Source organism: Micrasema longulum, unplaced genomic scaffold (genome assembly GCF_059751315.1).
Source record: "Micrasema longulum isolate JH-2025_06_02 unplaced genomic scaffold, ASM5975131v1 h1tg000744l, whole genome shotgun sequence".
In the NCBI taxonomy this organism is placed as follows: domain Eukaryota; kingdom Metazoa; phylum Arthropoda; class Insecta; order Trichoptera; family Brachycentridae; genus Micrasema; species Micrasema longulum.
This window is the reverse complement of record NW_028277938.1, coordinates 176,893-193,961: the sequence shown is the minus strand read 5'-3', so window position 1 is coordinate 193,961 and position 17,069 is coordinate 176,893. Positions and strand designations below refer to the sequence as shown.

The 17,069-nt window shown below is 32.2% G+C and overlaps 3 protein-coding genes across 3 annotated transcripts in view; 2 read left to right on the top strand and 1 right to left on the bottom strand.

The window, feature by feature from the left end:
- The window catches only part of LOC148279238 (tRNA N6-adenosine threonylcarbamoyltransferase, mitochondrial-like), a 250,509-nt gene that overhangs the window by 59,007 nt on the left and 174,433 nt on the right, over positions 1-17,069 (top strand). The gene's annotated exons all lie outside the window — the stretch shown is intronic.
- On the top strand, positions 923-1,960 carry LOC148279243 (uncharacterized). The gene is made up of 2 exons (XM_088230254.1): positions 923-1,029; positions 1,109-1,960. The coding sequence occupies exons 1-2, from the start codon at positions 955-957 to the stop codon at positions 1,841-1,843; spliced, it is 810 nt and encodes a 269-aa protein (XP_088086380.1). The 5' UTR covers positions 923-954; the 3' UTR covers positions 1,844-1,960.
- Positions 4,236-17,069, bottom strand: part of ko (Stork-head domain-containing protein knockout) — a 109,084-nt gene continuing 96,250 nt past the window's right edge. The window contains exons 5-9 of the mRNA XM_088230251.1: positions 16,784-16,944; positions 9,686-9,915; positions 7,134-7,325; positions 6,848-7,005; positions 4,236-6,689 (exon numbers count right to left, since the gene is read on the bottom strand). Of these exons, the coding sequence (XP_088086377.1) occupies positions 4,767-6,689; positions 6,848-7,005; positions 7,134-7,325; positions 9,686-9,915; positions 16,784-16,944 (2,664 nt within the window). The 3' untranslated portion in view covers positions 4,236-4,766. The remainder of the gene's footprint in view (positions 6,690-6,847; positions 7,006-7,133; positions 7,326-9,685; positions 9,916-16,783; positions 16,945-17,069) is intronic.

The following is a 17,069-nucleotide window of genomic DNA, read 5'->3' as shown; positions in this document are numbered from 1 at the left end:
GAGAAGGCTAAGAAAGCCTTTGAAAGTTGTGGAATTTGGCCTTACAATGACGTTTTTATATTGACTTCGCTCCATTGGCCAGAACACCCAAGTTGGGGGATGAAAAGGCCATTAAAAAACGAAGAAGAAGAAGACTTCGCTCCACCAGAAGTAGGTAACGAATTATATTGCCATCAACTAATATGACTTGAAATAACAATCAAGAAACATATGTTGTTCCTATTAAGGCACCACTATGTTTAGCTGGTTTAGCATATTTGCTAACATCATCTGAAATTTGCCTCCTACCGAAATCTTCAATGCAAAGAAAACACAAGAAAGAAACGTTCTAAAGTACTTACGAGTTGTTCTCCTAACAAAAAAACAATTAGAAGATAAAAAAAGAAAGATGAAAAGAAGATGAAGGGAATGGCAGAAAATTACTATTAAAATCAAAGAAAGCAGGGAAATAACCAAAAACTGATGGTAGACCAATGAGTTCAGATGACCAAACTAGCCAAAAAGTATTCCATTGCCCTTTTACAAAAAGATATACGTTGAGCTACCAGAAGTAGATTAGATCTTATGTTCAAGGTGTGGGACGCGGTGGCACGATGAATGCACTGACTACATTGGTTTTGGAGTATTTAACTGTGATTCGTGTAAGACGAATTTACCTTGCATTATATGCGTACTCTTACCTTGTATGAAGAAATGATTGTGCGTCCTCTTTCCTAGTATACTAAGTAAGAGTATGTAGAAAAACGATATGATTCATTGCTTATTTCTTTATACTTTTAATATTGTACACTTACTAGAAACATTTCCATTTTCCTAAATGTCATATTTTCATACGATTGTGAGTGAGTTTTTTCATTATAAACATTAGCTTTACCTTCAGTAGGAACATATACCTACCAAAATGCACATCTTTAGATCTAGCAACAATTTTGTTTTCTGGCAACAATTTTCTAAATGTCAAAAACGCAAACAATTTTTATTTTATTGTTTATGATAAACATGGAGGACGATGTATTGACGTTAGAAAGTGTAAGTAAACGTTAAAATCTTTAAAATTATGTAATGTATCATGCGTAGTTCGTTAATTTATTGTGTGTCCTAATTACAGCTTAAATCACAAGTTAGACAAACATTTGGTAAAGTATTTTCGGCCCTTAAAGCTCGTGAACTACAAACAATCCGACAGATTGACGCAATTTGGAAACAGTGTGGCAACGATTCACTATTATCGGTAAAAAAGGATTGCTTGCGAAACATCAATATATCCTATGGCAACGAGAATACATTATACACTGAGATACTTAATTTCGGTTTAATAGATTTTACGAAATTGAATATTGATAGTAATATTTTCGTTATGGAAGACTATATTCAACCTCAAGAAGATCACATGTACTCCTATAAATGTCTCGAAGACATCTGTAATGAACCTGAGTCGGACGACTCTTTAGAAGCAATAATTAATCACAACGCCATCAAACAAATTACTTTAAACAATGATTGTGTTTGCTTTGTGAATATATCAGCTAGTGAAGTAGACAATAAATTTAAAGCTTCTAAATATTCCTCCGGAGACAACACCGACCAATTGTCAAGCTCTTCCCAATCGAGTAGCTCAGAAACTTCCAATAAAGACAAAGATTTGGATGAGAAACATGACTTCACGCCTGATACGAACAATGAAGACATTATCCTAATTTGTGGCGACACAAAGTTATCGTACGAAGTAATAAAGCAGCTTAACCCAACGCAAGACTGGCTAAATCATATAATTACTGAAACTGAAACCGAGCCTTCCCAGGTAACTGATCTGATGGAGCACACGACCATCGAGTGCTCTTGATTAAGAGTCAACACTAGTAAGAAATATCGTAATTTAAAATGTCTCTACTTTATTTTGCTTATCATTATTTTGTACGGCATATACAGTAAATAATAATAATATATACATATAACTATCTTCTGGAATATTTTATTTCTGAATGTCATATCGTGGGAATACTGGCAAAAAGCTTTAACTCTCAAATCCCTGTTTTGAGAAATCAACCATTTAAGTTTTGTTCCAATTTCGCTCTTTTATGTCTTATTTAAATATTGTAAGATAATAAGTGCTCATTTAAGAACACATTTTTAATTTTGCGGTTCTTAATTTTATATTAAGTAAATATTAAGTTATTTAAAACTTTTAGCCTGAATAAAATACCGGGTATACGACTTAACCTTAAATTTATTTTTAAAACTACAGATATATGAAATTTAATATGACTTAATGTATTTTGCCAGTTTGAAGAGCGTTAAAAACTTTACAAAACTGCATCATTAAGTCAAATCTGCATATTTTCGAGTTAACATTTTTTGTCAGTATGCCCACGATATATTTTATGGGTTAGTTTTGATAATACTTACTTGTCTATCTGTGGCAATGTCTGTGTAAAATCGGTGTTGGTGCATAGTCAGATTTTTATGGAAACGTGTATTTAGAAACTCGTTACTTACACACTTGAAATTGTGTATGATTTTGCTTGTGATGAATGCCTATTTTTTTTTATCTTTTCACATCTATTGTATACTTGTCATTTGATTTCATTGAAGCTTTACACTTTAAAAAAATATTTTAAGTAGCATCAGTTGAGTCATGCCAATGTTTGTGGATACCTTACCCGTGTTGCCCAGTATTGCCATAAGGTAACACTATATTAATGCGGGAAAATAAGATTTTTATATTATCATATATTGCAGCTAAATGGTTAGTTACGTTAGGTGATTAGTCTTACACATCAGGTGCTAAGTCCAGGGACTATATAATACTGTAGTGTCTCCATTTTAAGTCAATATTCTGTTTCAATCATATATCGTAGTTAAACCCGTGATCTCTGACACGGTAGACAATGGCACTTACCATGGGATGGAGTTTATACCATAAATAATGAAAATATTAGATAGATCTCATCAAAGATAAGGAAAAGAGAATGTAAAACGATAGCATTTACAGAGATTATGGTTTTAGTGATCACTTACACATTTCATACATACATAATACATCTCGTCCTATCATTCATTCAAGATTTACGAATGCCTATCTGTGTTTTGTAAATTTTTTTCAGCTCAAATCTTTATTAAGTAATGAATTAATTTATTTATTTATATATATGTCCAATGGGCAGTTTTAAGGACATATGTGTACATAGAAAATTATTATAAAAGAAAGTAGAAAGACAGAATGGTAGACTTGGTGGGAGTGGAAGCGGGAGAGAGGTGTTTATAATTGAATTTGATTCAGTGATCGTTTGAAAGAAGACAACTTGTTATCAAAGAAATCAAGACTGGTATGTTTGTTGGCAGACTTAAGAATTCTGGGCCTAGGGGAATGAAAACCATAGTTAGTTCTATGGTTATCGATATGAAAACGTAAGTTTTGTCTGAGGTTTCTAGTTGGGATATTTAATTTTATTGAGCTCAGTAATTAATTAATTTTATTGAGGTCATTAATGTAGGTTGAATAGTATACTTGAGTTTGTATTATTTATTTTTGCACCAAACAGGCCAACAGCCCCCAATCACAGCACAAAACACTCAGGTTTGAGGAAAATCACATTTTTGCAATGTCACTGAGAATTGAACCCAGAACTTCCCGTGTGTGGGGCTGGCGTCTTAACCATTAGGTAGACCATGGGGAGTTGTTTGGTTATCTACTCAAAGTTCAGGATCTTGCAACCATTTATTATGAATGAAAAATTAGGATTGTTTTGAACACAATATTGTAAAAAAAATCTATGCCTTACAATATTGTGTTCAAAACAATCCAAATGTTTCATAATTTTTTTATACAGAATGTTTTTAGTAGTTAATGAGAAAAGATTCTAATATCAGTTATGCAGTTTTTGTAAAATAAAAAACTTTAATTGTCATCCTAGTCTAGCTTTAAAACTCCTGCTACAGTATTAGCGCAACATTCATTAAAATAATTAATAAAATTCAACCAACCATTTTATTCTCATCTTCCCATGCTTAGTTCAACATAAACAATAATTTGAGTTTGCCAACTATATGTAGACTTCTATCTCTGTTCAACTGCATACTTGATTATTCTCCTTTTTAACTTTATCTGCCTCTTCTTACCTTGTGCTATTTTGTCATAGCATTGAAATAATTGAAAGACTATAAATGTATGTTGTTCTATTATTTCTGGTGCATCTTTTCCATTGTCTACGTGTATAAATAAATAGATCCAAATATAAACATTATCATTTATTTTTTATGTAAATGTTACTACATAATTAATTTACATAAATACACTTATAGTTGCTTGGTTGCAATATAAATTAAATGTTAGTTACAATCTTTCAATATACACACAATATTTTGTACATTATTTAAGTATTTTCCGTATAAAAAATTCCCATACAATTTACATAATTAATATTTTAAAACTTATTTAATATTCGCTATTAACATACCTACTATCAGAGAATACTTAAGGGCCAGGAGTAAATTATTTACTTTTTTCAAAGTTTCTGTTGCTTCAAATGGATGTTTACGTAATATTATTATGTTTGTTTTAAATTATTTATGTAAGCACTTGTTATTTACTATATAAGTAAGCATCAGAGAATGTAAACATGTGAAATATCTCTTTTTTTATATTATTCAAATCAAGAAAAGTAAATTTTTCTAAGGTAAAAGGAAATTTTTCATCCATTCAGTTTTAAGATGTATACATTCGATGAATTGGTGATATGTTGTTAACTTTTTGTATTATAAAATAATTATACAAGACCAAAATCAGTACACACTGTTACTTCACAATTTTTCTGTTTGTCTGTTGCATTAGCTGCCATGTTAAGTTCATTGAGTGTATCTACGCTGTTAATACTGACACCTTTTAAAATCTTCTGGGCAGCCAAACTTGTAAAGTTAAAACTTAAATCGCTCAGGCTGGGAAAATTATAGAATTCTTGATTTCTATTTTTTATTTCTTGGCTCAAGCTGTACCTTTTTTGCTTATTACTTTCTTCGCTATTCAATTTTTCAATCGAAGAATTCAATTCCTTATTAGGACTTATTTGGTTGTCCTGGTTTTTAAATACCAAATTCGGTTCTGAGCCTATAACTATACTCTTATTGTCGGAAGTTTTAGATAAAATACTCCCGATTGAATCTGAACTCATTCGAGTATGATACAAACTTTGGCGATTACTTGCCTGCATAGCTGCAGCTTTCATTAACAGATCAACACTTTTAAGGTCACTATTTGAATTCAGTTTTTGTGATTCATGTTGACTGTTGACCGATGCTAAGTTGTTTTTTTCATAATATCGTAAAGTACCAATAGAATCGACCGAGTTATCAAAGGTCTTTGTGGGCGTAGAAGGATCACTGTTTCCAGTTCCTTCAAATCCCAGAGTATTATTATGAATGGCTGGAGTTCCCGGACTAGATGCAGTTTCTGCAGGATTCTTTAATTGGTTTTTGTAACTCAATCCATTAGATTGATTATTACCAAGCTGCAGAGATAATTTCCTATTATTGTTCATGGATTTATCATTTATAACATTTTTATTAAATTTATTTTCTTGTACCTTTTTTGATTCATTGTTTGGATAGTACGATTCTGTTATAAAGTTTTCCTGCTTTTGATTTGGAAAGTTATCCAAAGTGGTTTCCATGAATACATTTAATGGATTCTTCTGAATTTTCTCATCATCCGTACTACTCGGTTTTGCCATTGAATATCTATCATCGTTGAAAATAAATATATTATTACCTTTTGATGTTTCTGTCATGTTTCCATTTTCAAAGGTTATAACTGATCGAGCGGGAGAGTTTTGTACGTAAACCTTAGTATTTGTTCCCGTTCCGTTCTGCGCTGTAGTGTTGGTGGTTAGCTTCAGGGTAATAGAATTGTTTGAACTAGAATTAGCCGAAACGGCAGTTGAAGAGGTTTCACATTTAGGAGATTCTGTCTTTGCATTATTTCCTGTTGAGCTGCTGGTTTGGGAGTTTTTTGTACTTGAAGAATTTATTTTCGGTGAAGATTGAGGAGTGGAGGTGCTATTAATTTTTGCCTTGTCTTCTGTTAAAAAAGTTTTACGATTTTTATGTAAACTTTTAGGAGAACTTTGAAGACTTTGTACTTTGACTAGAGATTGAGCACGACTGAGTCCTATAGTTCCAAACTGGGAACTGCTATGATGACTAGGTGAGGGCTGTAAAGTTCGATCGGAATAGTTGGTTTCTAGTGTGGAATGACCGCTACTATTAGTTTGACTCCTTGTGTATCTATTTGACGCAAACTGGTTTTCTAAAGAAGAAGAACCACTTTTGGATTCATTTCTCAGTGTTTTCATGGAACCTCTATGCGTGCTCTCTAGGCTAGAAGGTCCACTTGCTGACATAGCATTAGTGGACTGTAAGTACTTTTGCCTTTTTAAACTACCACATGGACTATCGCGCATCTTGGTACCTCCACTCCTGTGGGTCGGGGAATTATCTGTTGTATGCTTTTCTGTAAAGCTAGCAGACAGTGTAGATCGTGGTAGACTGGATGAATAGTGTGCATTCGCAGAAGGAATAAGATTAGATTCAGTAGAGAGGTGTCTCCGATGTCGTGATAGAGTCATGGATCGCTGCGATATTTCTGACCCATCATAGTAACTCGATACATAAGATGGAAGGCTCTGCAGAGATTCCTGAAAAAATTTTTTATATAAAATTATGAATTCATTATGTAAATTAAAATAAATAAATTTACACAAATAGAAACAAAAATCAAAGTTAAGATTTTTTTTCAAAAAGGTTTTGCATCCTTCTCTGGATATTTTGTTTAAACATATTTATATATATATACCTTGGAAACAGTTTGGGTAGCTACACAATGCAGATGCACTGCTTTAGAGTTAAACCATTCCGCAGGGGGAAACTGGGCAGAGAAAGACTTGATACTCCCGCGAGGCTGCTTGCTCCGGCCGCTTCTTCTGAAGAGGCGAGACAGCAGAGACCCTTTTTCTAAATGAGTAATAAAATTATAATTAATGACAAAGATTACCAAAGTAATGAAAAAAACGGCAATCATATCAGTTTCATCTCTGATAGATATTTTTATATACCTGGCAGAGTCATAGAAGTACACTTACTGGGTGAGGAATCAATGATTGCCAAATCCACAGGATCGGTGTCTGTAGTAGTGTGTACTCCGGAGGGAGGGAGGTGGCGCACGGATCCGCCCCAGGCGCGCCCTCCTCGCCTGTCAGGACTACGCCCCGCCGGTAGGGAAGCGCTGCGCCGTTTACCGGCCCGACCATACAGGATCTTATCATTGGGATTACCTACAAAGAAGAAATTGGTCATTAATTTCAAACATACCTCGTTCTTTATGATTCACTAGAAAGGAAATACTGAAAGATATTGAAATAATATTCAATATAGCAAGGAAAATGGTTTGAAACCAGAATATTAATAATTTGGTTAGCTGGTGTATCATAATATAATTCATCAATGGGTTATATCATAGAACTTATAGTTTTATAATTAGTTATAATAATAGAATTTACTCTCCAATTTTGCATGAAACTGTGACACAACGACAAATAATCATTTATTACTGTGATCATTTTTTTGTATATTTTTAATATTATTTTACACGCTTTTATATTATATACAAAGCCTATTACCTTCACTATGAAGTTTTTTTTATTTTATTATTATTTACATATAATATTACTTTTTTGTTTTTATCTTTTTTTTATTACAGGACTCACCAAGCCAATTTATATGGCGTGTCGGTGAAAATCCTTTACATGAAAACATATTATCACTCTACATTATTGTAAAATAATAATTACTATTAACTTCACTATAAGAAGCGAATATATACATATATTCTAATGTTTACATTTTTCATAATTTGTACATTTTTCTAAATATATATTTATATGCGAATATATAAATTTATATTTTGAAAAATGTAAAAAAAGCAAAAATTAAGTTCACAACATCGCAATTATAAGATAAACAATAAATACAAAACCGGAATACCAAAATTAATAGGCATAAATTTTTTTTTTTAGAAACATAATTTCTTTATATATCTATATCTATTTCCATATCTACAACTATATCCATATCTATACCTATAAATACACATATACATACATATCCATACACACACATATATATATTATATCTGCATATACATATATTTATCTACACATCCATGTCCATATTACATATTTATATTTCTGTTTTAAATATATCTATATTTAAATATATTCCATTTTATTAATATATAAACTCCTGATCGAATAGCCATTCTCTTATTTTGCCCTCGTCTCTATTGGTAGTGCCATTTCTAAGATCGTTAGTCAACAAATTGAACACAACTGGAACCACATATTTCAGAGTTCTTTTTCCATATTTGTTGTATGTCTTTGGAATCACTAAATCTTCATTATGTGTAAATCTCGTAGTATAACAATGTTTTGATGTATTATTGAATTCATCACTTTTATTTTTATCACAAATTAAGATATAAATAAATGTTCTTTCTGTAAATCTAATGGATCTGAGTTCAAACAGTTAACAATGATTAATGAAATAATTGGTTTGTATGTAACAAACAGTAAAATCACGATAATTGGAAATACCAAAATTTTAAATGTCAACATTTTGCTGATAATTTAACATTGGGTTGCTATTTTATAAATCGCTCTCAAAATTTATTTTTGTATTCATATCTACTCACCACGGATTTTCAGTCGAATTTTCGGCTCTAACGCGAATTCAAATATCCAATTTTATTTGGGAATACAGTTTTAACCTGGCTATGCAGTCCTGTTCATTTTTATAACCCTATACAACTTCCTGCTCCCTGGCAACAGTTTGAATTCGACCTTTCTCTCCGACGCGACGTACGCTAAGTCGTAAATATCTGAGAATTGAATGTGCATAATATTAGTTCTTTTACAATTTTACAAGAAGTTGCATTGCTGCTTGCATCATCTGACGCAATGATATCTAGCATTCGAGAACTTCCAAAAAGAAAAAAAAAACATTTCCTTCCGAGGTATTAAATTTGTTGCCATCTCTAGGATTAGGCGGATCTCCATCAGAATCTGAGAACACATCATGTGATTCTATTCTCGGAATCAAGTTAAATATAAGTAGATACATACAAAAAAAGTGCATTTAAATTTTTAGTTTTTTTCAAAACCTGTATTTTACCTAACTACGTGTAAATATGTTTTAAGGTTTTATGATAAAAATTACAATTCAAAACTGCCTTTGATAGTGTCTGATTGAAGAAATAAATGTAACTACTAAAAAATTATCATCATCATTCCCTTTCTGCACCTGATGGTGCAAAGGGCACTGCATTGGTACTCTAATCGCAGTGTGTCTCGAGATATATATATATATTTTTCATTATTAATTAAAGTTTTAAATGCATTGAACATTTTATGAATAAAATTACATGTCGAGACTGCCTTTGATAATATTTGATTGAAGAAACAAATTAATATGTAACTATTCAATCTGAATTGATGCAATTTTGCATTCTGCACAACAAAGGGGCTCTTTTCTAATGTAAATATAATTATAGCGGTTTTGCCATACATGCATCATGGCTATGATATTTACCTTAAGTCATTCATTTCGGATATTAGATTATTTCGTAATGAATAATTACCTCCGGAGATGACGTCCGCTAGATTTGTCTGTATACATTGGTGAGTAAGGGCTCCATCTCGGATGGTTGATATTTCGCCATAGAGGGAATGGAGAGCCTCCTGGGCTGATAGCAGGATCCCCGCCCTCTCCGTGGGGGCCCCTTCCTGAGCGGCGTGCTCTGTGCTCTCTTCGGCGGGTCGAGAAGGGCGTCGTTCTGGCTGCGATCGAGATCGACGGCAACGACGGCGTCTGAAGAAGAATTATTAGATTTATAATTAAATTGTTTCAAATCTACTAATAAACACTTCATAAAGCAAAAAGTTGTATTATTGAATAGGTAGAAACGATGCTGTCACCGTCGCTAACTGGGCATACAAACTCAACCTTGACATTACCTATATCCAAATGGGTACCTAATGTAAGTGGATAAGTATACTTAACTTTTTAGATTATTATTAATTAAGACTGAAAGTAGGTACTTAAAGTGATTCGCTGATTTTATATCTCGTTGAATTTCGTGTATTTTCTTGAATGGGTAGATACTATGTTAAAGCCCTTGGGGCTTAAGGAAATGAATAATGCATGTAAATAGATATTATATTCTGTAGTTGAGCTAGTCAGATGGTAGATATATGAAGAATATGACTATATTATATTCAGTAAAAAAATTATTATCAATGAGAAAGTTCAGTGGATTTTTTCCATTTATTAATAGGCTATCAACCTAATCCAAAAATTTTTTTTCAATATTTTTGTGTATCGTATTATCTACGCTATGATTTTTTTGTGACGTCTCACGTTCTAGTCGGTGAGTTCTGCTGATTGGTGAGTTGGCTTCCCGGAAATCTATCAAAACACTATCATCGATTGATTCGGAAGAACTTGTGACGTACCTAGTTTATTTTTATTAAAACCATTGTTATTTTTTCATACATTTTCGAGTAACTTGGCCGTACGATTGAATACTCTAATTTTTCCTTGTGTAAGAAAACATTTTTCATCTCCAATTCCCCTTAGCGCTGAACTTCATAATTAAAAAAAGACGCATAGATAATACAAAAGTATCATATTTATTATACCAATAATCAAGAAATAATTTATGCAATTTGGCATCATCGTGCGAATAGTGGTTATTTGTCAGATTCTGTTTAATATTGAAATCAATCAACGGTGATTATTTCTCGAATTCGGTTAAAATTATTTAGTCTGCTGAAGACACGTTCATAATAGTGTGGAAAATATGGTTGGCAGCATATAGTGACAACCCAGGTAGCGGTTTGCGGCGGGCCTAATATCTAACAACTTTGATTTAAAACGAAAGAGGTCATGCGCAAAGTTGTTTAAGGCTGTAGTCTAGTAAAACACGCGAAAAATTAGGAAATCATACAATTTTGCCATTTTAAAACGAATGTTTTTTTAAATCGCGCAATTATAAAAAATTATAAATTAGATAAAAACAATAACTTTTAAACGTATTTCCACTAAAAAATACACTTAAAAGTTTTATATAACTACTTTTAGACCGGAAGATTACGCCATTTCAAATTTAGACTAAACTTAGTAATCTGTGTTCTCATAAAAGACTAAGTATTGAACTAAAATTTGTTGTAATGATTTACAGATAATAAATTGAACATGAAAGTGGCCGCAGCAAAATCTCATTTTTTTGTCATTGAAAAGAAATACAAGCATTTTAAATCACTATTTTCTACGTAAAATTATTCTATCAGTAATACCAAAAAAAATAGTTATTGAAATATTTTAGTTAAAACCTTTTTTTACAGAACTGTATTTTTTTTTAATACGATAATTCTAGTTGAAATATTCAATTTTAAACAATATCTTATTTTGGTTTTAAAGTAAGTTTATGTAAAAGTAGTACCTACACTTATTTAAGCATCTCATTTTCTCGATAAAATTTTGGCTGTTTTCGGTTGTATTTGTATAAATGTTTTTTTTTTGCGATTTAAATCAGTTACATTTATCTGAATTTTATTATAACGTGACCTTAATATTTATGTAGACATGTATTTTTTGCAGTTAGTGGTACCTAAGCTTACAACATCCGCCATATGCCGCCTTTTTTGTTTTTTCTCCATTCCACGCCACCTAATCGTAACCGTCGCTACTTTCTGTGACCCTCATCATGTTGGAGTCAATCAGATTTTCCGAAACCTTTTTTACGCCATTACCGCAATATTACTCGTATTAAATCCGTACTTTTTAAACAATAATTTTCAATTTATTTCAATTTTTATAATAATATACTATTATCCGTTTTCGTTAGATCTTTAGATTCATTGATGGTTTGCACTTTATCTAAATTAATTATTTACCTGCTGGAAGTATTTGATATTTTTGTGAAAATTAGATATGTTTTGCACTTTTTTAAATGTGAAATTAAATTATGTGGGTATGTCAGATACCAAAAACATTTAGATTTTATTGTATTTTTAAAAAAGTATTAAACGCAAAGAATGCGTCCTCATTGAGGTAAAAGAAATTAGATTTTTTAATTTGTTTTATTGCGCATAATTTTTTTGGTGTCATAAGTTGTGATTTGTGGAATGTTTCTTCAGTAGATGTCTATAAAGAGACTCAGAGTATTATTTTAATAATATTTTTTTTGCAGCAACTACACTGCATAATATGACCATCGATATGAAAAAAGATATGATATTATGTTAATCATGTAAATAATATAGCCATAAATACAAATTCAAGCAAATACCTTAACAATAAAAATTCGCGTAGGTGTTTTTGATATAAAACATAATATTTTTCACTTATTTTAAATGTTATTTTCATGTTTGACCTATTTAAACCTGACATGATTACGACTATGTTCTCCGCTTCGCGACATGTACAGGTAGATACTCAAAACACTAAGAATATTCTCACGAGGATAAAGGTCACCGTTGTGAAATATTAAAATAAATTATGTTTCAAAACGATCTGCACTGCGAATCATTATACTAGTTTCCAAATTAAATCCCAGCGATCAAATAATTTCCCATTATTTCATGATTGATACGATCATATTTAACACGCGAGGTGAATTTAAAAACCAAACTGTCATTTTGAACTGAACGTCGTGGCTGACGGCCTTCTTTGTCGGCTCGAGGGAAAGCATACCTAACAATATTACTTACCAATATGTTTGTTGCTTAAACATTTTTTATTAGATATAAATAAAAAGTAGAGTTTTGAGGGCATAGCAAATATTAGCGATATTGTTTGAGGCAAGTTTACTCGCCCATTACTCTGTTTATGCTATTTAGTTCTGTTTATGCTATTTAGTTCTGGTTTGCTTACATTGCATTGTTTTACAATCCATTTTGAATACATTATATCTTATGAATGAGAACCGTTATCTGGCACCGCAATAGCTTTCCGACTTATTGCCAATTTTCCGGAGTGTTATAAAATAACTTAAATGAAAGGGGGCCCCGTGGTCCACGCCCACTGTCGAGATGGCGTCTCGTACGGGTTATCTGGTTTTCGACACACCAGTTTGCCGTTTTTTTTTCTAAAACTTAGACGTTTCGTATTCACTGATACCAAATTGGATCTTTAAGTATTTTCCTGGGCGCAGTAACAATACGAATGCGATTTTTTTCTAAAACGCACTAAAAAATTACAAAGATAATTTCAAATTGTACCCACATACTAGTTTGCTAGTCATAAACTTCCGCAATCACAACATAATGCTATTTAATTTTGCTCTCAGTTAAACTAAAATAGATTTTTATTAAAAAAAAGCCACACAATATTTTTTTTTTTTTTTGCTGTTGGTTTATCTAAACTGCCTAACTAGGGATAGATTCCTGGTTCTAATGCAGTAAATTATGTATTTTATAATAATATCAAAAAGTAATGATAGTTTTATCATTATGTGTGCTTTTTCAGTCTTAAAAATAAACAATAAATATCCAGAATAAACATAAATAATACCAAAATATCTATATACTAAGTCCTAAGTCATTACTAGTAAAACAATAAATCAGCTTACGTCCTTCTACATCGGACAGCAATTTATCTGACTACCTCCGACCAATATGGATTAAAAATGCAGTCAACACCTTCCTCAGCCTGGCAATCCCACCATATTTCCATAATTCTGGGATAAGATTATATACCCTCGGGCCTATATAATATTGCTGCCTTTGAGCCAAAAAAGTATTAACTCCTCTCTGTAGAATCAGATCCTTATTGGAGTGTCTAGTATTATGAACATGACAAACCCTTGCGTATTTTTCCCTGTTGAGATGTGTGACCGCTACTGACCTCAATATATACTGTTGACGAATATCCAGCACTTTAAATTTTAAAATACAAGTTTTATAATTATCCTTTTATTGTATTGCAAATGGAGCTTCTCTGTTTTATTGTGTCGCGTGTCGTTTAACTCTGTCAACGTTTCGGGTCGCCTTGCTGCGTCAATCAACGGGGCTGATATAATTTGTGACGGACGGTAAAATAATCGAATTCTTAAATAATATTATTTGCGAGTTCGCTACTTACGCGTGAAATGTGATCCCACCCTATTCCCGTTTAATCCCACCAGTATTTCGACGCTTAAAAACGACATAACGTGGCGTAATTGAATTTAAATCGACAGTTGCGTATTAAGCGACGTCTACAGAGTAAAGCTAGGGTTTCCTAGGACAGCGGTGCCCGTATCTTAACTGCCGTCGTAACGGTGCCTAGGGAGTGGTTTCCTAGGAAAACGGTGTTGATAAATACATATAAATGTTATCAACACCGTTTTCCCAGAAAACCACTCTCTAGTCACCGTTACAACGGCTGTCCACCGCATCACCGTTCTCTACGGCCGTTAAGATACGGGCACCGCTGTCCTAGGAAACCCTAGATTAACTAATGCCCGAAACATAAAACTACTCATTTCTGAGTAGTTTTGTCGGCTTCAGTTTGATGTGCGTACGCGGTTTCTGGACTAGACTATTATAATTCTTCGTGTGAATGGATACATGTTATGAACTTACGTATTGGTATTACATGGACAAATAAAATCTGCTCATGCGATGTATGTTACGTATGTTACCTAATACAGATGCTGGGAATTTTCATTTATAGTAATCGAATTATTTAATCATTTAGATACCAAGTTGAATACATTGCTAATTTTTACCAAGAGATTACAATAAATAGTTTTTGACCTAACGGTTGTTTTAATATGTAATTAGTCAATAAATGTTATCACTAATTAATCGGCAATAGTAAATCTGACAGATCATTAATATTACAATTCATGTGTTCGTAAGTTTGGCGCCGATAAAAACAGAAAATAATGATTTGGTTGAGAAAAAACGAGTTTTTTTTTATGTTGAGAGGTTTATAATAAATATAATATATGGGATAAATATTTATTTCACTGTCTTTCTTCAATTCGGAAATCACAGATTACAAGCACCGTCAAAAAATCATCTTTAGCGTCTTGTTCGGTATTTCTAAATATTCTATAACAGCCGTGTTAGAAAGAGATATAATTTTCGGAACAGCAACTTACCAGGTTAGAATAAAATTCAGATAAATACAACCGATTCAAACCGAAAAAAGTAAAGACATTGCAAAGTTTAAAAAACAAAAACGACGAATCATAATTAGACACCGAATCATCACCAGAAAATACAAATTCGAATTTGTTTCGAGTGAGAAAAAGTTTTTTTTAAATTATAAGGATCTGGTGGATATTCGGCTGTGGTCTTAATAAGAGGATATGCGGCTATGAGCGGTTTGATGAATAGGTAATTTACTTTTTCTGTCACTCTTTCACAGATGCCTCCTTTAAATATTGTGCGAAAGAGACCACTGCTCGTCGGACTGATTATGCCTAGCTAAAAACAATAAAATCTAGATCTTGTATTCCTTTTTTCCGCATACAAAACTGAACTGATTTTGATTTACTGTGACACCACGGTTTTTTTTTTTTTAATTAATTTTTTTTGGTTTTCTCTATATTGCTTTTGCATTAAGGAAAATTTTTGAAGTTAACATGCTTGCAGGACTTTTTATTGTGCATTTTTTAAAATTTTTGCCATATTTAGGTATGATTATCTGTGTTAACGTATTACATATAGACGTAATAGTTTGTTGATAGTTGGTAAACTGTATTTCTTCTACTTAGCGTACCTATTTAAACAATATTTTTATACTTTGCCAGATATTAAGCCCGCAGTGTACATTTGTGCCACGCCTGACCTTCGCACAATACGCAAAACCGACAACAGTGGGCATTATCAAAAATGAAATAAAAGGAGAACACGAGAGAGATCGTTCTCTTTTCCACGCCGACAGCCTCCGAAGTAACAAGTGATGCTTAATCTCTGACGCTCTTGATTGTAAATTATTCTTACCATTTGTAAATTCAGTGAAAATAAATCTCATTTAAGTTATCCCCATAGCGTATTATTTAATAATAATAACCTACCTAAGAAGGAAATATCTTTTTTTAAAAACATTTTTTAAGTAATAAAGGTCTATGAAATACTGTCTAGTAAAAAAAATTTTTTTGCCTATTATTAGTAGCATAAAAAAAAATTAAATTTGTAATTTTGAATTCCCGCAAAAACGGTAATTCCATTGACCACGCCCCTTATTAGGGTATGTATTCGTCACGGTTCATGTTTATTTGTTCCCGGCCATTCAAATTTGTTTAGAACAACCAAGGCCAAACATGTCGCGTTTTTCTTGCAAAGTATTTTTTTTCAATTTCTTTTTTACGCATATATATGTATGAAAATATTTCTCCAAAATATCCATATTGATTTTGAAAATACAATTCGATATTCTATATTTATTTCATATATTTTTATCGGTATTCGTAGTATGTGATATTTCCCTATTCTAAAGAACTGCAATAAAATAATATCAAATTGGGATAATCTAACACAGGTTCATATCCCGACACCTTGTTTGTCTATTTCGCTGCCTTAAAATATTTAATTATAATTACTTTTGTAATATAATTGTGTACAAGGTTTTTTGGACCGTCTATAAAGAAATAATTGAAGAGAAAAGGAACGAAAGAAATATGAATTAAAATAAGATAGACGAAATAGATAAATAATAAAGAAAGATACAAAATATATCTTACTCCGGAGTGACGATGAAGTAGCCTCTGGCTGTCTGGTAGAGATGTCCTTGTTGGGAGAGTTGGGCAAGTGTGTCGTACACCACGTTAGCTGATGGACTCTGCATACTCGGAAACTTGGTGACCAGCTGAAGACGAACGTTCTCCATCGTGGCGGACTGACCCTGCAAAAAAACAATTCAAATATAACAAGATAATATAGCGAGGAAGTTCAGTGCTACGGGAAATCGGATTTAAAAAATGTTTTCTTACACGCAGTAAAAATTGGAGCATTGAATTATGCGAAATT

Bases quoted from the DNA above. Each gene is read 5' to 3' on its own strand.
- LOC148279243 (XM_088230254.1), top strand. From the start codon at position 955: ATGTCAAAAACGCAAACAATTTTTATTTTATTGTTTATGATAAACATG. The intron at 1,030-1,108 runs GTAAGTAAACGT...TCCTAATTACAG, and splicing joins ATGTATTGACGTTAGAAAGT to CTTAAATCACAAGTTAGACA.